The sequence below is a fragment of the Hyaloscypha bicolor genome (genome assembly GCF_002865645.1).
Source record: "Hyaloscypha bicolor E unplaced genomic scaffold K444scaffold_189, whole genome shotgun sequence".
Taxonomy (NCBI): Eukaryota; Fungi; Ascomycota; class Leotiomycetes; order Helotiales; family Hyaloscyphaceae; genus Hyaloscypha; species Hyaloscypha bicolor.
In genome coordinates this window covers 752,132-777,618 of record NW_020194691.1, presented here as the reverse complement: position 1 = coordinate 777,618, position 25,487 = coordinate 752,132, and the positions used below count along the sequence as shown (strand labels likewise).

Below are 25,487 nucleotides of genomic sequence, written 5' to 3'. Positions count from 1 at the left end.
GTTAACCTATAGAAATTCTATTAATAATATACCTTCTCTTTTTAGTACCTAGTAAATAATTAATTACTTAAAGGCTATACCCAAGTACTTTAGTTCCTTAAAGGAATTCCCTTGCCCCTTTATAAAAAGATTATTCGGAAGTATAGTATTAAGCTTAATATCTCTCATATAATGAATTTTAAGGCTTTTATCTTAATAGCTATAAAATATTATAAGTCAGATTAAGCTAATAAGGAAATAACCTATTATTAAGACTATTCTCATTCTTATAATATTCTTATTAATAGCCTCTAAGCTTAAATAACTATAAAAACAGATTTTACTCGCCTTATTTCTATTTATATAAAGCTAGACTATTACTAGCCATCTATTAGTATATAGCCTATAGATACTAAAGTTCTAATATTAGATATAGCTAGACTTACTTAAGCTATATAAGTATTAGTACTATCTTTTAGTAATATTCAGGAATTCTCTCTAAATAGTAATATATCTAATTTAGGTATATAAGTAGTACTTACTAGATCCGCCCCTCCAAATATAGCTTAATTCCCTTAGTCTTATTTGCCTGTATTCTAGTAAGAACTACTAAGACTTACTAGAGCTAGTACTAGATATTATTTCTTGTATTTCTTTTCTCTCTACTAGTCTATCTAATACCCGGAAGTACTAGCCCTTTATATAGCAGGAATTATATATTTTAATTAATTAAATTAGATTTATACTAGCTTTATAGGTTTGGGAGATATAATATTCTAATTTACTTCCGGTATTAATAAAGTATAGTAACTCAAGCTATACTCTTAGTATATAAATTAGAATGTCTATTCTAGCCCGGAAACCAAGGTCTCTTCTCTCTCTTTAGCTATAGAAGAATATAACCTATATATGAATTCCGATAATAAAATAAGAGATTTTACCTAAACTAATAATAAACACAAATAGGTTATAGTTAGTACCTTTAGGGCAGAGAAAAAGAAGAATAATAAGCTATACGGAGAACTAAAAGATAATTATAATTAGTATTAGGTATTAAAGAATTATTAAGAGAAAGAAACTAGTATTACTATAATATAATATCTTAGAAATAGGAAATAGATACCTGTTATAGCTATAAATAAGAAGAAAGAAAAGACTTAATAAGATAGTCTTATACTAGACTAGCTATAGCCTATCTTTATATACTTAATCTCTCTAAGGGATTTTACTATTAAGCCTATAGCTTTACCCGCAGCCCTTACTTGCCTTTTACCCAATTCTTGCCCGAGGGTCCGATACCTAGTAAACGAACTTCGGGAGAAAGCTAAGCTAGAGCTACTATTAAATAAGATCCTTAATTAGAAAATAGAAGGTATTATAACTCGAAAGCTCTTATTAAACTTTCCGGCTTTTCTAAAGCTAGTTTTCTAGAGCCCTTAATATAATTTATCTAAATCCGGCCCTAATATTACTATTACTTTCTATAATCTAGAAAAAAGTAAAGAGAACTCATATTATATAGTATTTATACCTAAGCTTAGTATATATCTTAATAGAGTTACTTAAGTTAAGGCTATAATTAATACTAGTACTAAAATTAATATTATAACTTAAGGCCTTATAGATAACTATAATTTTATAATTATAGGAAATCCTTACTTAATCTTAGTCTCTTATAATAGGAAATATTACTCTTTTAAAAGACTTTATAAGAATATTTAAGTTAAAGTTAGAGATATATTATTATATATCTAGATCTTCTTTATTAAAAAAGCTAATTATTAATTTATTCTCGGGTAATTCTTTATTCTATAAACTAACCTTACTATTAAGTATATCTAATTAGAAGCTACCTATATAACTACCTTTAATACTAGAAAGAATAGGTCTTTTATAAGCCGAGTTATAAAAGTATTTAATTTGGAAAACCGGATTTAAGAGAATATCTTTCCTTTAAATAACTAGAGAATCCTAAAAGAAATATTAGAACCGGGAAAAAAGAGCCTTTAGAAGATATTTTTATTTCTTTTTTAGAAGTTCAGAAGGGAATTATATATGCGTTTAATCTGGGGCCTTTAATAAGTGCTTCTTGTAATATTTCTTTATATATAGATATAAACTATTATATTTCTTTATAGTTTAATACTTATTCTTTTATATAATAGTAAAGTCTTTCCCTATTAGTATTAGTTAATAGATTATATAAATCTATTATAAAGAAAATTTGGCTAGTAAACTCAAGTAAAAGTACTAGCTTAGCTTCTAAAGGGCTAGATAATTAAAAAGAGGTACTAGAAAAGAGAGAGGATATTAGTATACTAGGAATTAGGCGCTTTTCTTAGTAATTAATTCCGAAGTTTTCTTATATTATTCCAGGTTTATATTTAATAGAAAAGAGAAAGAAGGCCTTAAAAATTAGCCCGGGGTTATTATATAAGAAGAGAGATTTATTATTTATAATATTAGATAATAGAGAAGGGGCTTTAGCTTGGGATTTTAGCTATCTAGGGCTATTAAAACCAGAAATATCTCTGCTATTAGAAATTTATACTATTCTATATAAAGCTTGGCAGAAATCTAGCTTTTTAGTACTAAGGGTATTAGCCCTAGTAATTAATAAGCTCGTATAGGAATAACTAGATACGAGAATCTTTAAATACTATAATAGGCCCTATAGGAATTCTTACTTTCTAGTAAAAAAGAAGAAGGCCTCTAAGTATTATATAATATAAATAGCTTTATAAGCAAATAAGATTACTATTAGGGATACTAACTTATTCCCGAATACAGACGAGTTCTCGAAATACTTTACCGGCTATATAATTACAAGTTTAGTAAATTACTTCTCGAGTTATAATTAACTTCCTTTAGCTAAAAAGTATAGAAATATAACGGAATTTATAACTTTATACGGGCTTCTTTATTATACTAGGATTTTCTAAAAAGATACGAATTTAGTTACTTAGTTTATTCGAATTATATACTATATTTTTCGAGATTTAATACTATTAGTTTATATAATTTACCTTAATAATATTAGAGTCCGGAATTCTATTACTACTTATAATAATACTAAAAACTTGCCTAATATCTAAAGATTTATATAAGAATATATTTAGAACTTAAATAAGGTTCTTATATTACTAGAGTATATTAGATTAACTATATTTGGCCCAAAATCGCAGTAGTATATAAATAGTATCCAAATTATTAGTTATATCTGTTTTTTTAAAAGAAAACTACCAGAAACCGCAAAAATTATTAAAATTCTAGAATAGCCGGCCTCTTAAGATATTATATAAGCCCGTACTTTTATTAGTATTTATATTTATTATTGAATCTGAATTACTTACTTTACTAAGATTATAGCCTTTATTTATGAAATTTTCCGGAAAAATTAGGTATTTGTCTAGATATATAAATACTAGCTTATAATAGATATTCTTAAAACTTTCTTAACCTCTTTTTCTATATTAGTTATACTAGACTTCTTATCGGATACCGAATTAATTATTCTTGTAATAGATACTAGTCTTACTAGATAAGATATAGTCTTAATATAGATTAGCCGGTATAACGGAAAGCGCTATTTCATATAATATAAAAGTAGTTATTAGAGTTAAGTTAAGGCGTCTTATAATACTATAAAGCGTAAATATAGGGGGGTTTTAAAGGCACTCAAGAAATACTATAGCTAGCTCTATAAAGTAAAGTTTCTCTTGAAAACTAATATAAATGTTCTAATTATATAGCTTAATAATACTGCTTTGGACCTATTCGGATTATTACTTATAAGATAAATTACTTGGATCCGGCTATTTGACTTTAATATTAAATATATATTAGGAAAGAAATATATAGTAGCTAATAGTTTATTATACTAACTATATATAATTCTGGAAGTAGAAGAAAAAGAGAAAGAGGATATTAAAGACTTTATAAATACCTAATTATTTTCTTTAAGAATTATATCTGTTTATATATTTAGTCCGATATTGCTTATCTAGAATATTTACCCTTATTTAACTATTATTATAGAGAAATAACCTAAAATAGACTTTTATCTAGAAGGCTTCTATTTCGTATATTACTAATAATATACTTACTAGCTTATTATATTTATCTAGCTAATTAAATAAAATACTGCGAAATATTAGCTATTTAAGAATAATACTATTAAGTTCCTTATATAAGACAAGATACTTTTTAAGTAAAATTAAGGCATACCTAGAAGAGTTATTAACTTCCTAGTAAAGCGAGAAAACATTAAGATAGTAGCTTATAAAGTTAGGGGTTATAAGCCTAGAGAGACTACTTTCCGCAAAATTATAGACCGTTTTTAGTAAAATAAATAATATAAAGATATTAAAATATATATTAAGAGTTATAAATAATATTAACTTATAGCTTATATAAAAGTAGAAAGTAAGCTATATTTTACTTGGGTATAAGTATTATAATACAAAGTAGCTTTAGATATAGTTTATATATTTTTATATTTGGGTAAAAACAGGCTAGTACTAGCTAGAGAAAAAGGCTCGGGGTGAGTTAAAGGAAAAGTACTAAAGAATACTAATACTTGATTTATTACCCGATTTATTTTCGAAAATATTATTTATAGATATAGAGTTTTTCTGGAGCTAGTTATAAATAGAGAACCGGAGAATAATAATACTATTATAAAAGAGCTTATAATAATATATAAAATCCGTTATATTATTACTTCTACCTTTAACTTTCTAGCTAATAGAATAATTAAAAGAAGATATAAGCCTATAGTTATTACTCTAACTAAAGCTACTAAAAGTAGTATTAATAATTGAGTTTTCTATTTTCTAGCTATATTTTGGGCTAATTAAATAATAGCTAAAATTACTACTGGTTATATATTCTTTTATCTTAAAAGAAGTCGAGAAAGTCTTTTACTAATAGATCTAAACTATCTAACTTGAAATATATTACTATAATATAAAGTTTCTTCTATATCTAACTTACTTACTATATATATATAATAGCTCAAGTAAAGAGATATAGACCTAAATAAAGTACTTTTAGTAATATATTATTATTAAAAATATAAGAAGGAAGTATTTAATAATATTTATATCTTAAGGCTATCCGGATACTTCTTTATTAGAAATATTTTTTTTTTATAATACCAGGCTAGAAAATAACTATTTATTAAAGCTTTATTATTACTAGAGAGAATTATTTAGGATCTTTAAGGCTAGCCTAGTAATTAGTACTTTTATAATTACGGAACTAAATAGTATTCTCTAAGCAAGAACTATAGTTATAAGCTATTTTAAGAAATTTGTCTTTTATAGTACTACTTTAGAAATCTTATATAATTTATATTACTGGAATAAAGAAGTATTAGAGCGGATCTATAGCCTAGTTTAAGGGAAACCTGGTATTTATAGGGAAGTATTATTTCCGGATAAAGAGATTAGTATTTTAGAGAAAGAGGATATTAATTCGGACTGGAAGAACTAGATTATAACTTAGTAAAAATAATAAAGAAGAAAGGAAGAGATTATAAGGAAAGGAAATCGAACTTACATTTTGGCTAGAGCTAGTTTTATAATAGTTATTAGGCCTTAAAGAGAAGAATAAGAAAAAGCGAGAGAGAGGTACTATTAAGGGAAGTAGCTATATATAAATTAAGTATTTCTTTTATATAGGAGAATATTTCTTATATTTTATTATAATTAGAAAGTTTTAAAAGTAATAAGGGAATTAGAAAAAAAAGAGATATTATATTACTAGTTAATTAAAATTAGGAAAGAATAAGAAAAAAAAGAAGTTTGGAATTAATATATAAGTATTTATTTATATATATAATAGCTATAAATAGAATTTTATAGGGGAAAGTTAATAAAAGGCACTAGTAAATAAAAGATTAATATATTTAATTACTAGAAAACACTGCAAGTTTCTTAATCTATAGCCCTAAACCCTTAAGAATAATAAAGCAAAAAGTAATTAGAAGTAATATTCTTGCTTAGCTCTATTCTATTAGCTATATTAGAAGCTCTTATACCTTTATAATAGCCGGAACTTAATAGAGAAGGGAGTTACTTTTACTAGATACTAGTATATAAGAATTAGAAGTCAGGATCTATTACTATTAGAACTTGAATTTAAGCAGAATTTAGAAGAGGAAAGTTATACGGAAAGAATATTTATTTTTATAATATATTCGGAGATAGTTAGTATAAGTACTAGTATAGGAAAGGCATTAGTAGCAAACTTTAAAGTATTAGAACTTAGTAATATCTTAATATCTTATATAGGCTTTATTATTAAGTTAATTAATTCTAAAGCCCTATATAATTACTATACTAAATTCTTAAGTATTAGATAAGTTATAATTATTATTTATAAAGAAGTACTTATTATTATAGTTATAAAGGATATAATTAGCTTTGAAATAAGTACTAGAGGCTAGAATAAGGTTTGCGGATATATAAGACAAAATCTATTAGAAAAAGAAAATTATAAGAAGGGAATTATATAAAAATAAGAAAAGATATATTATTTACTTATTTAGTATTATAATACTATTATTTACTTTTATAGGCGGCTTATAAGCTAGTAGGATAATAGGGGAAGTATTATTAGAGTTAGCTATAGTAAATAGAATATTAGAAAGAAGAGCTTAAATAGTAAGGAAGTAGCGAGAATAGTTAATGAATATAGAAGCCGGATATAAATAAAGGTAGTTAGAAAAAGAAGTTATTATAGAAAGAAGAATAAAGTAAGAGAATATAGAAATTATATTATAAGAGAAATAATTTAAAAGAGTTAGAGAATGAAATAGATATAGTAGGAAGCGGGAAATAATATAGAAGAGTTATATAGGGAAGAAAACGGGCTATTCTAGGAAGAAGTAAAGGAGAAGATTAGATAAATATTAGATAAAAGAAAAGAGCTAGAAATATATTTTCTAGACTTATTATAAAAAGAATAGGTAATTTTTTAAGAAAGAAAAAGAGAAAAATCAGGAATATATAAAGAATTAGAGAATAAGGAAATAATACTTAATAGCCTATTCTTAAATATTAGAAGAGAAGTATTAGATATTAGAAATAAGATAGTAAAATACTCTTTATTTAGAAAAAGTTAATAATTTTAATAATTTTATAAATACTATAGTTTTATACTTACTATCTAATATATATAAAAGAGAGTTTAGCTTTCTAGAGAAAGAAAGCATCTTATAAAAAATTACTATAAGAAAGGAAGCTAGGTAAAGCAGGAATTAGAAGAGAAAAGGAAATGTTATATTATTAGTTAAAGAAAATTAGGGAAGAATAAGAAGGAAGAGGGAATTATAAGATATTTATTTATATATATAATAGCTATATCCAGGATTTTATAAGGAAAAGTTAATAAAGCTAGGGAGAAAATATAAAATTAATAAGTAGTATTATTTTAAAGCTTAATACTAACTACTAATTTTCACTACTAAAATACTAGCTTCTTTTAGGAATAATAAACTAGAGGATATTTAGATATACTATCTCTATCCAGAATTATATTATCTATAAAATTTATTACTCTTATATCTTTATAATAGCCAGAATTTAGTAAAGGAGGAACTTTAGGGAACTAAGAAACTAAAGGCTTATCTTTCTAATTAGAATTTACTACTATTAGTATTTGGATCTAAGTAGAATTAGAAAGAGGCAAGTTATATAAAAAGAATATTTATAAGAGTTATATTTCTAGAGATATCCGCTATAGCTAGAACTAAGAGAATAATATTAGTAATACTTATTAAAGTAGAACTTATTCTCTTAGTAGCTTATATAGGCTTAAATATTAATATATATAACTCTAAAGCCTATAGTAGTTATAGCTTTAAGTTCTTAAATATAGAAATAAGTATAGTTACTATTAGTAAGCTTATTAGTATTATTATCTCGGGTATTAGAAGAATAGAACTTTTTAAAGTAACTAATAATAGTAATAGAAATAGTAAAGTAATTAGAATAGTAATTTAAGATCTATTTAAAGAGAAAAATTATAAGTAGGAAATTATATAATAATAATTAGAGATATACTTACTATATATTTAGCTAGATAATACTATTTTTAATTACTATTAGAAAGAGGATATTAGATATTATATTATAGGAAATATAGCTAGAGGCGAATTTATTAATCTCTTTAGCTTCCGAGAATTCAATAGTACTAAAAGAGGCAGATATAATAATTAATAAATATAGAGGTCGGATATAGATAAAGAGTAAAGAAAATTAAGGTTATTATTAGAAGAAAGAGGAAGTTATTAGAAATAAAAAGAAGAGGCCTTTTTATAGTAGAGAAGTTTATCTAATATTTATTATAGGATTTCCCTCTTTTAGAAATAGTTATATAAAGGTAATTTATAAATAATTTATATAAAGATAGTACTATTATAAAAGAAGTAAGGGAATTAGATAAAATATCGGACGAAATAGAAAAGAAGAATAGAAGGTAAGGTATTTGGCTCTATTATATTAGAGATAGTAGCGTTTTTAGAGAAGAGAGATAAGAGAATTAAGGATATATAAAGGACCGGAAAATAAGAATATTATACTAGAATACTTATCTAGAAAGAAAAGAAGAGAAGAGTTAGATATCTCGAATATAAGAGAAAGTAAAACTAATATTATTTCTTTATAGCTACTGAAATATAGCTTTTTCCTTTTATTACGAGCTTTTACTAGTTATAGAAGATATATATAATTCTGTTATAACTATTATTATTACATTTGTATTCTTTTCTTAAAAAAAAATAAAGAAATAGAAAAAGTAGGAAGGGTTTTAAATAGGGGTTATAGGTTTCTTTAGGAAACTATTTGGGTTTCCAGGTTCTATTAGGCTTATACTTATACGGGCTTAATATATTCTTTACTATAATTAGGGAATAATTACGAATAATAGGGGGAAGCTATATAGTAGGGTTTTTTTCTCTCTTATCCCGTAACTATTATTATATATCCTGCTTTCCAGGTATACTAATACTAGTTTAAGGGGTTATATAAGACCTCTGTCTATATATATAATTAGCCTTCCTAATATATTATACTTTAAAGCTTCTTGTTTTTAACCTTTACTTTACTTCTTACTATTATTAAAAGTATTACTTTTAAGTACTTAGTTTATTACTTTCCCTTTACTCTCTTCTATATATCCAAATACCTATATATAATCCGAAAACTATATAATAATTAAATTCCTATTATAATATAAGTTTATAATATTAAAAAAGGCCCGGAATAAGAATTATAGTAATAGAAATAGTAATATAGCTTTTCTATTCCGTTTCCGAGATTACTATATAGCTATTTCTTTTTCGGGAATCCGTAGTTACTAGTTTATAAGCAGAATAAAGTAAATAATCTATAATTTTTTCTTTCTAATTATTTTAATTATTTCTAATTATTCTAATTATTCTAATTATAATTAAAGCTATAATAGTATCTATAATTAGTAAATAGATTATTTGTATTTAAAGCTAGAATATATTTATTTAGGTAAGAGATATATTTACTATAAATAAACTAAACTAAAAGATATAGATATCTATATCGGAATATACCGGATATATAAATCGGACTAATAGTAAGTTATTCTTACTAGATAGATTTAATTATAATTTATATATTCCTATATAATTATATAATCTGGCTTCTAAAAATAAAGAGATAATTACTAAGCTAGTAGAGCTTTAGAGATATAATAAGGTTCTTTTTATATTAGAGTTAGAAAACAAGTTTTTTAAGTTAGATATACTTAAAATATATATTTCTAAATTAGAAAAGTTACTCTATATAAAGTTTATCTAGTATTTAGTTAATTTGGAATACTGGCCTTTTAATTCTAGCTTTAAAGATATATAGAGTTTCTATATAAGATATCCGGAGTTATCTAGTAATTATATAAAGGCAAAAACTCGAATAAGGGCTTAATTATAGAAAAGAACAAATAAAATACTCGAGAATAGCTAGTCTATATAAAAAGTTTAGTATTTTTATCTTATAGAACTTATTTTAAACTAGCTAGAAAGCTTTTATATTTTTGCCCTTTATATTTACTTTTTCTTATTTATATATAATTAGAATATCTAGAAACTTATTAATTATTTATTACTATATATAATTAAAGTATTTAGAAACTTTATATCTTCTATATATTAGTATAAATAGAATTTTTAGAGAGCTAGTCTCGAATCTAGTATCTAAAGCTTAAGTAGTTTCCGTATAATAGATTGTTATTCTTTAGGTACTTAAGAATCTATATTAAATATAAATAATAAGAATATTAAATCGAGTTTGGATTTAATAATTAAGATCTTAGTATTCTTTATAACTCTATATTAAATTATATTACCTAAATCTATAATTCTATTTATTATTAAATTAGTCTAGATACTTATACTTATATTATCTAATAATATAGAATTAAGTTAGGTTTAGTATTAAAAACTTTTATTAATAGAACCTAGTTTCTATAAAATAGTAAGGTTATTATATTAATAATAGATTAAAGGTTTATAAATTTTAGGAGAAGCTAAAGATATAAAAAATAAAAACTTTTATAAGTAAATAACTATAAATTAGGGCTAATATATAATATTACTATTAATAGATTAAGGTTAAAAAAAATTATAGCTTTTTATACTTGCCCTTTTTATAATATATAATAAAACTTCTTTTTCTGGATTTATATATAATATTTTTCTCTTTTTAATTCCGGTTTTTCTTAGGTAAAAGTAATTAGAACTAACTTTCCTTATTCTTCTTTTTATATATTATTAAATATACTAACTATATTATCTTATATTATAGTATTATAGTAGAACGGAATAATAATAATATATTAAGCTATAGATTAATATAAGGTTTAGTAATCTATTAAATAGCTCTTAATCTTAAGTAATTAGAAGATACTATAAACTAATTAAACCAGAAGTGTCCCTTAATTACTACCAAATTACTAAATCTAAAGCAGAAATATAGAGTTTATATAATTAAGCCTATATTCTTAGTAATAATATCTAATTATATTTGTATTAATAATAAAATATTTAGTAAAAAAGATAATAACTTTATTAATATAGGCGCTATATTAAATAGTTAGACTTTAAAAAATAGAGTATACTACTAATTAGATAAAAACTTCTTATTACTAATACTTATATATTATTATTCTAATTACTAATTTCTCTAGCCTAATCTAAAGTATCTTTAATTATTTGTTTATATAATATTATAGTTATAAAATCAAGATTTCCCTAAGTCTTAATATAAAGCTCTTAAACTTCTACTAAGAAACGTTTTTTCAGATTTCTGTCTATAAAAGAAAATTAGCTCGTATTCTATTCTTTAGTATATTAGTAAATACTAATTCTGGTTTAGCTATCTCGCCTTTTATTATATATAGTAAAAATAATATATTATATATAAATATTATTATTTTATAGAGATTTGGTAATATTATATAGAAGTATTATACTATTTCGGATTAAAAATTAACTAAATATAAGAATATATATGAAAGTAATAGTATTACTAGAAAAAGTTAATATATAGTCTATATTTTATAGGCTAGATATTATAATATACTTTTAGTTCTTTATAGCTATTTTAGTAAACTACTCTATAGTATATTATAGGCTTAATTTATTATATATTCTATTAAGAAACTATTAATAATTCTGCTTATTAATTTACTAATACTATTCTGGCTAGGAAAATTACTTGATATTATAAGTAATATTATCTTTTATACTACTTTGCTCATTAAATATCTTTATAGATAGCTAAGTACGAACTACTATAAAAGTAAGAAAGTAATTTATTCTCTGAATTTTAGACTTTAGTATTACTATATTAGTTAGAAATATAAAGTTAATACTAATAAATTCTAGTATAACTTCTTTCTTAGCTACTTGCTATTTAAGAACTATAGTAACCTCTAGTTTCTAAAGAATTAATAAGGCTAGATTTTCTGATTTAAAGATCTCTGCCTTATACTAGGCAATTCTCTAAATTATTAGGCCAAGTAAACTAATATAATCTATTATAATTAGTATAATAGCTATAGTAAGCGGTATTCTTATAATATTTATAGTATTAAATTCTTTACTAAGATAAGTTTCAAAAATTACTATATTTACCTTTTCCTTAATAAAGATATAGAATAAGAGAAAAGCTAAAAGCTAAAGATACCGGGAAATATTTAAGGTCGGGATAGCCTGGCTTAATAACTTATTTCAGATTTCGAAAAATTATATTATAAAATATTTCTTTAATATTAGCTTATTATTAATACAAATTCTCTTATATATATTTTTTATATATAGTAATATATAGAGCCTAATTTTTTGCAGGTATCCGGTATTATTTCCGTTTGCCTTAAGAAATAATACTATAAATATATAAGTATTATTCTTTTTATTTATTTCTATAATATATATAATATTTAAGCTATTTAGATCTTTAACCTATTATTATATTTAGTAATATCTTTAGGCTATTAAGGAATATAAGTATATATTAAGTAACTAAATAGTTCTAGCTATTTAATTATATTATCCGAGCCTTATATATTATCTAAATTAGGCTTTAGTAATACTTTCCTACTATTTAGGTAGTATATAGCTTCCTATATTTAGTTAGTATATTAAGGAAATATCCCGTATTACTTTTCTAACCTTATAGCTTTTTTCTATTTTTATTACTTTTTATAATACAAGTATAAGGTCGGTATTTCTATCTAAAAACTATAATTACTTATATAATATATTCCGATATTACTTGGCGTTCTATATTAGAAGATATTTAAGTCAGACCTATAGTCTTTAATTAGAGTAGTAAAGATTTATATCAAATTATATAATTAGATTATAATAGTTATTTAAAGATTTATATTTAGCCTTATATTCTGCCTTACTATTTACTTTACTAATCTATCTCGCAATAATTCTATAGCTTTATAATAATCTTATTTTATAGAGATTATTTTCAAATTACTTATATAGCCTGAAAAAAGACTTCTATATAATGCCCTTACTAATAACTATTTGAAAACCTTAATAGCCCTTTTATCTATAATCTATAATATAATATTTATAATAACTTTTCTTCTAAATAAATTACTTTTATTCTTATTTAAAGTTCTTGAAATTCTAGAACCTCGGTTTTATATAGAGTTAATAAATATTGATTTTAATTAGAGCTTTATACTAAAAGAATAATATATTATCTAAGATATATCTAATAGCCTATATATAAAGAATAATATTAAAGGTATATTCTATAAGTATAGAGGATATAACGGTATTATTACGCTTATTTTATATTTTAGAGAATCTTAAAAGATATAAAAGTATTAGGCAGCTATTATTAAAGAATTCCGAAAGTAGTTTATGAAATATATTACTAAGATACTTAGTAGAGAAATTATTAAATAAATTCCGGAATTTTTTAGTATATAAGATATATTTTATATTTTATAGATAATTTTCTTTACTAATAAACTAATCTAGAGCTACTAGGTCTATATTTACTTTAATATTTTAGGAAATATACTAGAAGAAAGCAAAAGAGATATATATTAGAGACTAAAAGTATTTCAGGTATAATATAAGCTTAATCTTTATTTTAGTCAAATTTAAGAAATATATTAGCTATAGTTCTCTAATAATACTAATAATTATATTAAATTAGGCAAGTAGTTACCTCTCTACTATAGAAAGTAAGTAACCTATATTAGCGAAATTAGTAAAGTTTCTAGTCTTACTAGAATATATCTATTCTAATATCTAATATTTCTTTTCCTAAATAAAATTTCCCTTAGTAATAATAATACTAAATACTATCTAATATCTCAACTAACTAAGATATAGTAAATATCTTATATTAGTATATATCTATTCCAAGATCTAATATCTCCTCCCTTAATAATAATAACTTTCCTTTATCTATTCTAGCTTCCTTAGAAAACCTTATTAATTCCCTCTCGATTCTTATAACCGAAGTCCCGCGCCAAAACACGTCCCGCACTAAAACACACGTGTAATAAAAATATTTTAATTTATTAAAACACAACCACCTTATATAAAAGTTTAATTTTATATATATAAGATCCCCTTAGTATATAAACCTTACTTTTAATAATATATAGTAAAAATACTTAATATTTATTAGTATAATAAACCTTTAATAATTATATTAAATTCTATAAAATTTTAATATAAGTTTTATATTATATATTATTATAAGTTAAAACTATTATAAAATTACTACCTTATTATAATAGTTTCGGGAAATATATTAATATTTTATATAATTTTATCTTTTAAAGTATAATTATAAGTTAAAGATTAAATATTTAAATATTCTTAACTCTTACTTTCAACTTTAAATAAAGAATACTTACTTTATATAATAATCTAAATTTTTATATATAAGATCTCTTTTATATATTAAACTTACTTTTAATAATATTTAATAAGAATACTTATTATTTTATAATATAATAAGCTTTTAATAATTCTCTTAAAACTATATAAATATTAATATAACTTTTATATTATATAATATTATAAGATAAAAAAATTATAAAACAACTCTAATACTATTATAATTTAAAGAATATATATTAATAGTTTATATAATTTTAACTTTCAAAAGAAAATTATAATTTAAAGATTTAAATTTTTTAAATTTTTTAAATTTTTAAACTTTAACTTAAAATTAAAAAGTATTTATAATATATAAAAATTATATATTACTTTAAATATATTATATTATATATATATTTATATTTAAAATATAAAAATACTTAATTTAAGAGCTTTATATTAATAAATATATATTATTTAAATATTAATAACTTTATATATTAAATTTATAAATTATATATTAATAAATATATTAATAAATATATAAAGTTATTAGTTTTTTCTAACTTAGCTATATAATATAATCTTATTTATATTAAAATATTAATATTAATCTTATAAATCCTTTTAATAATTAATAATAATTAAAAGAATTTATATATTAAAAAATGTAATTATTAAATAAAACTATAATATAAGTATTATTTAAAAAATAGTTAATAATAGGAGTTTATATATAATATGAGCCTAAAATAGTATAATTATTATATATAATTATAAATAACTTAAACTTTTATTAAATTCTATATTAGGGTAAATAATATAAATTTTAAAAAATAAAAAAATTATGTATAAAGGCTTTTATAATAAGAATATAGTTATAAGTTACTTTTATATATATAATATCTATAAAATAATTAATAAGTTTATTTATAAATAGTCTATTTATTTATATTTTATAAATAATAAAAAGTTAATTAATTTTTAAAAAATATTTAATTTAAACTTAAATTTTAATAACAAATAATACTTTTTATTAAAAACTCTTTATATATTATAACTAATATTATTAAATAAAGTATAATTTATATAATTATATAATATTTTATATATTTATTATAAAACTATATTAAAAATTTGTAATTTTATAAAAAATTAATATAATAATAATAACCTTTTAATTATAAGAAGATTATTGTTATAATTTTAGTAACTTACTCGATTATATCTATAGTCTCTATATTCTAAAAATAAAGTTAAAAGGATTTGTGGTTATTTAATTATTAAGATTTTGAAATATTACTAGAGCGTGTTTTAGTGCGGGACGTGTTTTGGTGCGGGGAATCGGTTATATTCTCTAGGTTATTTCCAACTTTAATAAAACATACTATTTCGTGAACTCTTACTATAGAAATAATAAAATAACTATAGAAAAATATATAAGATTATACTATATAATACTGGCTTTAATAAATAGATTACCGGTCTCTTTTTAAGCTAGAGTAAGCTCGAGTAAAATATTAAGTCTTATATCTAGCTTGGTTTAATTATATAGAGTATATTAGATAATAGTTTACTAATATACTTAATTAGTAATTAGTTATAATATTAAATATCTTAATTCTTTAAAAACAAGAAGCTATATCTATTTAGGTTAATATTTATAACTTATATCTATTCTCGGAATTAGATTCTAGAACTCTTATAAGTTAGATAGTCTATAGCTTCTAGATTATACTACTAATAATCTCTCAGATTTTAGAACTTCAGGAAACTCTTATTACCTTACCTTAAATATATATAGTAATTTGTTTTAGAAAAGCCTTATCTTATATTACCGGCTTATATCTATAATAGTATAGTAAAAGCATTCTTAGTAATATATATATTAGTTAATATATCCCGTATAAAGAATATAATTTTAGTACTAGCTAAGATTTATAATTCTAAATTACTAAACTATTTATAAATAGTAATTATAACTCGGAAAAGTATTTTATTATAATTAAAGAGTAACTATAATTAATCTAATATTATTATTAACTCAAAAGATATAAGATTATACTATATATATAAATACTTACTACTTTCTCAGACAGAAAATATAATATTATATAAAAAATTTAATAAAGTAAAGTTCTATTTAATAAATTAGGAAGTAAAGAATTTAAGGAATTCTTTTAGGCTAGAATTATAAGTAATCTAATTAAAAAATACTATATATAATAGGATATTATAATATAAGAGTAAATTCAAATATATATACTATTATCTTAAGATATATCTCAAGACAATTTCTAGTAATACAAGTTATTATTATATTATATACTATCTGGGTAATATCTACTATAAACTAGAAATACTAAAAAAGACTAAAAAATTAGTACTTAAAGAAATTAAATAGCTAAGAGCTTATAATAAATAATATTTAAAAGCTTTCCGATATCTGGCTCTTCTATTAGTAAAGGCCTATATCTAGCAAGAAATATTAGAGCTAGCTAAAGCTCTTTTTAGAGAACTTTTCATTATTTTTAAAGAAATAATTAACTATAATATATCTAATTAATTAGGCTATATCCGTTTAATAATTAGCCTAATATATATTAGTTAGTCTCAGGTATAATATCCTAAAGCCCGTTAAATTTTAGAAAAGATATTAGTTTTTACTAAAAATTATAGAACTTTTTTAAAGAGAAATTTTTATAAAGAAGTTATTTATCTCTTCTTTTCTCTTATAAATTTCAAGCTTTATAAGTATTTAAAGGCCCGGTTAACTCTTGCATTTATAAATAATATCTTTTATAAAGAGATATCTTACTATTTTATACCAGAAATAGAATTATATTTCTTATAAAAGCTATTATAAATTGAGAGTTTTCTTTAGTAGCCTAGTAATTTAATTAATAAAATATAACTTCTAATTATCTTTAGAGCTTAAATAGCTTAGAAAGAAAAATAGTACGAATACTTAATCTAGCTATTACTAAGATATATATATAAAGCAGATTAGAAATAGCTAGCTATTTTAGGAAGGCCCAAAATTTGCTTATCTAGAAAAGTAAAAATTAATATATTTTTAATATATATTTAAGATAAACTCTTATATAAAAATATTATATACTTATTATTTATATTATAAGAATTTCTGAATAAAAATCTTACTTAAAAAGAAGCCCTAACTATAATATATAGGTAGTAATTTATAAAAAGTATATAATTTTTCTAGTAAGTAAAAAGATTTTGGTATATTATTATTATAATCTAATAAAGCAAAATATATTTCTCCCTTAAAATATAGCCTATTTACTATACTAACTATTATAGCTATAATATTATATCTAGTAGCGGATATATTACTAATAATAAACTCTCTGAATTTGGTATTATTATAGTAGAAGAGATTAACTTAAAGTTAGTCGAAAAAGTCTAACTAGAGTCTTTAGATATTCTATAGTAACTTGTCCGGTAAACTAAGCTTAAATAGAATAGTAATTATAATACTATTATATGCAATTTCGAAACTATAAGTAAAAAAGGCTAAAGAAATATATATTATACTAATAGAATAATAGAGATTTAAACTAAATCTTATAATTCTATATATAAAGATATACTAGAATTACTAATTTATTTACTTTTATAAATTTCTAATATTCTCTAGTATTTATAAGCCTTACTATCCCCCCCCCCTAAATACTTATAGTAGGTCCAATATTCGCTACTATCTCGATATATATATTATACTACTAAAGATATGCAATTGAGACTTTACTGCTTTCTAGTTTAATTAAAGCTATTTATACTTTCTACTTAGTACTTTGTAGGCCTACTATACGCTTCTTTTATAGCCTCATAGCATCTCCACTAGCTATTATATAAGTCCTGAATATACTTGTCTGGCACTACGTCCTATATATCTTATATAATCTTGCGGAGTTAATCCAAGCGGATCTTATCCGGCTAGTAGCATACTTCCTAATAGTACTCTTCTATCCAATTCTTTATCCAATTCCATATATGCTCAATGAGATTCAAGTCTGGTAAGTAGCAAGAGGCTTGAATTATAGGGATATAGCAAAGGAGTAGGTTTAGCTTTGTCTCGTATAAGTAATAAGAAGAAGTATTATCTTGCCAAAACCTATATCGGCTAAGTAGGTAGTCGCGGAAGAACTATTCTATTATTAAGAGAACCTTGAGATCGTATCATATGGAATTAATTAAGCCCCACTTCTTCTCCCAGAAGAGAGAAGGCCCCTTCTTCCTATTAACTATACTTCCCCAGAATATCCATATAGGGAGCTTGGAATACTTGTACCTTATATACTCAGGGAATAAGTAATCGCTTCTATCCTTTAAACAAGTAATATACGAGTTCGTATAAGCTCCGCCAAATGCCTATATCTCGTCTATAAAGCAGATCTGCTATACCCGTAAGCGTGGCCAGGTACTCCCGTCCTCTGCTAAATCTAGCCTCTTCTAGCAGACGTAAGGATTATCTGAGAACCCCTTCTTTCGTAATATATGGCAATAGTAATCAATACCGTCTATAGCTATACGAATAGCTTTCTCACCGGCATAAAGCTATAGAAGGAAGTATGGGATCTTGTAATATACTACGTAACGGTAAGAAGGAGAAGAAAGTAGCCATTTCTTAAGTATAGTCTTTTCAGGTATATGGAGCTTTATATATCTACCGGTCTTCGATTTCTGTAGAGTAAGGCGATTATTTTTTGTATAGTTAATCTAACTATCTAAAACGTCTAGTATCTCCTTAATCTGAGCCTATAGTATCTTAAACAGGAGGGCTATTTGGATTTGGAGACGCTTATTACATATATAATCTATAGTATGTATCCAGGTATTACTTCCTTGAGAGCTCCCTTGAGAAGGCTCTGCTTGAGAGTCTGGGACAAAGAGAGGAGGAGAAGGCTATAATACGAGAGAGTCTAGTAAAAGCTAAGAGTATATAAGGAGCTCTGGAGTTACGGGACGGTTATTACGTAACTATATAGTCTGCTGTAATTCGTAAGGCCTAGAACTATTACGAGAGTTCCATAACTATATAGTCTTTTGTGAATCAGGGAGAGAGAGAGGAGGAGAGCGAGGCTATATAGATAGTAGAGTGTCTGCGTTATAAAGGTTACTATAATCAGGTAGTAGTATAGTGAAACGTGAATCTTATAAGTCTATTATAATTGAGGATATAAACAAGTAAAGTAAAGCCAGTAGAAGCTGTGTTTTCTGCCGTACTTATAGTATAGCTGCACTAGCGAGCTAGAAGCTTCTATATGCTCTGATTGGCTAAAAATGGAGTGAGGCGTGGCGTGAGCAAAGCATGAGAGTGTAGCGAATATTGGACCTACTATAAGTATTTAGGGGGAGAGATAGTAGTATAATATAGGGAAGTATATAGTAGTAATTATAATAAGAGATAGGCCTGGATTTAGTCTTTTCTATAAAGGCTCTTATAAGTTAAATGAATCTAATTTGAGTATATTTAATCTACTATCTATAATTTCTTCTAGTAAAGGCTCTATAATAGTCTTTAATATAAGTATAGTATAAGAAAATCTTTCTATAAAAGTTACCGGTTAAATTAGAATTCTCTTACTTTATAGGGAAAGTAATATAAAAAGTTAATTATATTAGAAGAAATAAATAAATTTTAATATATATAGTATTTAGTTAAATAATATCTATAAATTATAGTAAGATAGAATATATAATAGCCTTATTAAATTTAGTTTCTATTATTACTAGACTTAATTAATATATCTTATAAGATACTTCAAATATTAGTAACTAGAGTATTATTAAAACTAATAAAAGAAATATAGAAAGAACTTTAATTATTTAATATATAGCTTTACTTCTCTATACCTCTATATATATTTGCTTTATTCTAGTAGTATTATTTAAGATTCGGTATTAATATAAGGCTATTTTATTAATTCTAACTAGTACTATAGCTATATATATTAAAGTTACTTTATTTAAGCCTAGTATAATACTATAACTGATTTTCCCTATTAAATATTCTAATAATATTATTTCCAAAAATTAGAGAATTAATACTATAAGTATTTTAAATTAATATATTAGTTAATTAGTTAGAATTCAAGTAAGGAATTAAATTTCTAAAAACTTAAGCTATTCTAAAATTATTTATAGTAATATATAAGTTGGTTTAAATATCTATTATAATACTAATATCTATCTAGAGCTTAGTATTATTTAATTATAAAATAATAATAACTTAACTTATAACTTGAAATAGAGCCTATATTATCTAATAGCCTATATTAAATTATAGAATTAAAAGGGAATTCAGGCAAAATAATATTTTCTATTATAAATTCTTCTTAATCTAAGCTATAGTAATTTGTATCTTTAGTAAATAGGCGGGCTTTTACTAGTATAAATATATAAATACTTTCTCTTTCCCTAGTTCTCTTATACTTACTATTTGAAAGCTTTATACTAAAAAATTTATAGCTAGATAAGTTTATTATATTATTAGATAAATTATATTTCTAATTTCTATTTTATTTCTAAGTTATATCTTATAACTTTAATTTCTAGAAGGGCTAGCTTATCTTTTAAGTTATTAATCCAGATTTTGCTTAGTATTTAAGATTAAAACATTCTTTAAATCTAATATTTATAAGTACTTTTACTTAAAACCAGAAATATTTTTTACTTTATCTTATATTATTAAATAATTATATTAAAAATATTTCTTAAACCGGTTAATATAATTAAATATCTAACTATATCTATATATAGTATTATAAACTATATCTAATATATTTATTAATTGCTTTAAGTACCTAGAAACTTACTTATTTAAGAAATATATATATTTTAAAATACTAGAATAAATAGGTTTTTTTATTATATATCTGCTTTATTTAATAATAGTCGGAATTTAGGTATTTTAAGGGCTTCTTTATATAAAACCTCTTTATAGAATTAATATTAATATTATTTTCCCTATTAGATATAATTAAGCTATTATTAGCTTCTTAAAATTAATAATAATTTAGAAATAGTATCTATTAAAATTAGCTAAGAAAATAAGAGATAAATTACTATTCGAAATAAGTTTAGATAAAGTAATAATAAATATAATTATATATAAACCTTATCTAATTTAAGATATTTCTTTAGATAATCTTTTAAAGGAAATATTTATAAGTAATAAGGGTATCTCTATTAAGGCTAGTAATTAGTTATATCTATATTAATTAAAGTTAATATTATATATTATATAGATATATATATAGCGAGAATAGAAGTAATACGGGCCTTATAGCCTAGCTCTTTCTGCTATTAGTAAGTAATCCGATTTACTTGTATTATTAAAGCGGCTAGCTATAAAATAGCTCTATAATATAAGATTATCTAATTATACTAATTCTATTAGTGCCTTTAAAGTATTACAGGAAGTAAGCTTAGTTACTAGATAATATATATAAGAGTATTTATAGCTATTAGATCTATAAGTTATCTTATTACTAGTATACTAGTATATTTTCTAAAATTACAGGCTAATAAAAGGCGAGATTAATTAAAATAAAAGTATAAAGGGCTATTAATAGATAGAAATATATATATTTAGATAGGTTAGTTAGTTTATAGGATTTCCTAGTAATAGGGCATTCTTTAGGGAATTCTATAGAAAGGCCTCTAGAAAGGCTCTAGACTTATAATAAAGTAAATAAGGTTTAATATCTCCTTTTAGGAAGCGAGTCTAAGCTAGATAGTAAAATATACTCTTATAACTACTATTAGCTTATAAATATAACTAGAGCTAAAATAACTCAAGCCTTTTAAGTTACCTATAATAATAAGGCTATAAATAAATAATATTAATAAAGCAAATATATAAGTAATATATAATATCTGCCTACTATTCTTTATAAGGCACTTAATAGCTATAGCTATATCCCGAAATAGTTTAGTAGATTAAAGCTCCTGAATTAGTAACTTTTTATAGATATAAAGCTAGAATAATCTATTATATTAGATTAAAGAACTTTATTATAACTTTAAATATAAAAATACAAATTTTTTAGAAAATATATATACTTATTATATTCGTATTATTATATATTACTAACCCTATTACTAGAATAGCTTTTATTAAAATTAAGGAATTAATAAATATATATAATTTTAAAATAAATACTTATACTAATAGATTCAGATATATATATAAGAAAAGTAACTATAGATTAATAACTTATAAATATTCGAGTAGCTATATACTTCCTCTAGCTTAATAATAAAATAGATAAGTATAGTAATTTGCCTTATAGAAAAATACTAATAAGTATCTAGATTTATTTTAAACTATAGACTTAAATAGTAATATAGAGGCAGAAGATATAAGTTTAGATATAGTTAGGATATTTAGTTACTAAAATTAGTTTAGTTATACTATTTAAATAACTTAAATAGGGAATCTTAATAGTTTTTCGGTTTTTTTTATTTAAAATAGAAATCTTATTTAAATAATTTATATTTTATAAACTTAAAATAGAAAATCTCAAATTCTTAATAATCTATATTTATTATTTTCGGGCCTTATAAACTTGAAATCCTTACTTATCTAGCCTTTTATTCTAGCCTTAAAACCTAATTCTTCTTTCTTTTACTAATAAGAATTAAAGTTCCTAATAACCGGAAAATTTCCGTTTATTAGAATATTAGTCGGGTTAAGATTATAATAAATAAGACTCAAACTATAAAGATACTAAATATTATTTTAAATATCTTATAAAAAGAGATCTATATTAAAAGGGCAAAAGTTCTTAATTATTCTTTCTAATAAATTTATATTATACTTAATAAAATAAAAACTAGTTATTCTATTATTCTCGATTATATATTTAAGATATTAAGTAATATTAGAGTAAGGAAATACTCTCAGGATCTTATAAACTTTAGCCTTATTTAATAAGATACTACTTAGTTTAGTAAAGGCCTAAATATTACTATAATATAAAAGACTAGATTACTTTATATAATAGTTCTAAGATAATAGCTTAGGTACTTATATTAAGTATTTCAGAAATAATAGCCAGATTTTCAAAGCTAAAATCGAAATAGAATTAAGTTTAAATTAATTAATTTCAAAAGAAAAATAATAATAATAACTAGTAATTATATAATAGTATTAAGTACTATTTTAAAGAATAATCTTAATATAAGAAAATATAAGATCTTTATTTTCTTTAATAAATGCCTTGTTTTATTCGCAAACCTCTATTTTTTATATATATTATAAATTAGGAAATAAATTTTTAGAATAGCCAAATATATTTACTAATAATTTCTAGTAATTAATAAATACTAGATAATACTAGATAGAGAAAATTATAATATTTCTATTACTTATAAAAAGTTTCGAACTATTATATAATTATTTCTAACTATATAAATATTAGTAGAATTCTAGTATTTATTTTTACTTTTTAATTACTAGTTCTATAGCTTTAAATATAGCGGGGTAAATCCTGAAATACTAAAGCTTTCTTTATAGCTTAATTATATATATTTAATAATTACAGGCTATAATAATTATACTCAGATTTATTAGCGAAATAAGAGCTCTATATTACTTTAGTAAAGCTACTAACTAAAGTATATAGCTATACTAAATAGTAAACCGCAACTATTTAAAAAGTAATTAATTAATTAAAATAGTACTTTATAGTAAACTAATTTATATTCTTTACTTAATAGGCAAGTAAATCAAATAAGTATTATAAGCTCCGGATTATTAGTACTAGATAATAGTTATTAGCTAGTAAAAATATACTAGTTATAAACTAATCTTTATTTAGTATAGTATTAAATAATGTTTTATATTATAGCTTTACTTTATAATTCCTAACTTTTCTTATCCTAACTTATAAGCCCTATATTTCTGGTACCGACTTTAATTCTATATTCTTAATAGCTAATCTCAGATAATTTATAAGAGAAAGATACTAGTTTACGAATTTTTAATTTAAAGTACTAGTATATTATTACTTATTATACTATATTCTATTTATCTTTTCTAACTCTTCTATCTACCTCTATCTATTAACCTAGTAGTAATATAAATCCACTTCTTATTTCTTTTTCTTTCTAGTTAATATAGCCTTATATTAAGTAAACCGAAATATCTAAAAAGTTAGATAATAAAACTTAGTATAAAAAAACAAAAGTAAATAAGCTATTTATACTCTCTATATATTCTAACTAATTATTAATAGAAATGTGGCTATAAGATATTAAGAAAAAGCAACTATAACCTTTTCCTTATAAAAATATATATTTATAATAAATTATATCCAAAAATATAAATACTAAACCTAAATACCTACTTCCTTCCCTAACTAGTAATACTTCCGGTAAAGAGGTATAGCTTTCTTTTTCTAGTATACTATAAAGCTAATTTAAGTCAAGTTTTTATAGGCTAGGAAATGAAAACAAAAACGAAAATAATTATAAGAACCTAAAGATCTATCTAGTTCTACTTTATTTGAGCCTCTTTAAAAATAATAACGAATATCTTCTACTATTAAGGATATATTTAACCGAGAAATAACGAGTAATATTAATAATAATAAAACTAATTTAATTAGTTACTAGAGTAAAGAGAAATGCTAGCCTAAGAAATATTTTAACTAAGATAATTAGACTAAAAAAGATCTCGAAATATATAACGGAATATTCTAGGTAATAAAAATAGAATTAAATTACTTATTTATAAGAAGGAAGTTATTATCTTCTTTTTATAATAAATAATCGGAAGCTGGCTCTATTATATCTAGCTCTATAATACCTAGTAATTAAAAGCTAAGAAAAGCAAAAAGTGCATTTTATATATATCCGAGCTATATAATTATTCTTATAACCAAGAGTAGCTTTATAAATAAGTCTAACTTGGGTATTATAAATATAAATAAGAACTTCTACTAAATTTTATTAGAGAAAGAGCAGATAGTTCCTTAAAGCTTCTTATTTTATAATAATATATTTAAGAAAGCTTACTAAAAAATATAAAACAGAAATAAGGTAAGAGTAGTTTAAGATATTACTTAATTAATTA

At 22.3% G+C, this 25,487-nt stretch overlaps 1 protein-coding gene across 1 annotated transcript; it reads left to right on the top strand.

The window, feature by feature from the left end:
* Positions 1-2,387: 2,387 nt before the first annotated feature.
* K444DRAFT_548612 (uncharacterized protein) lies at positions 2,388-2,609 on the top strand (the record flags this gene model as incomplete). Its single annotated transcript, XM_024876386.1, has 1 exon — positions 2,388-2,609. A coding segment is annotated over one exon (222 nt), but the record flags the coding sequence as incomplete, so codon positions are not given.
* Between the last annotated feature and the right edge of the window lie 22,878 nt (positions 2,610-25,487).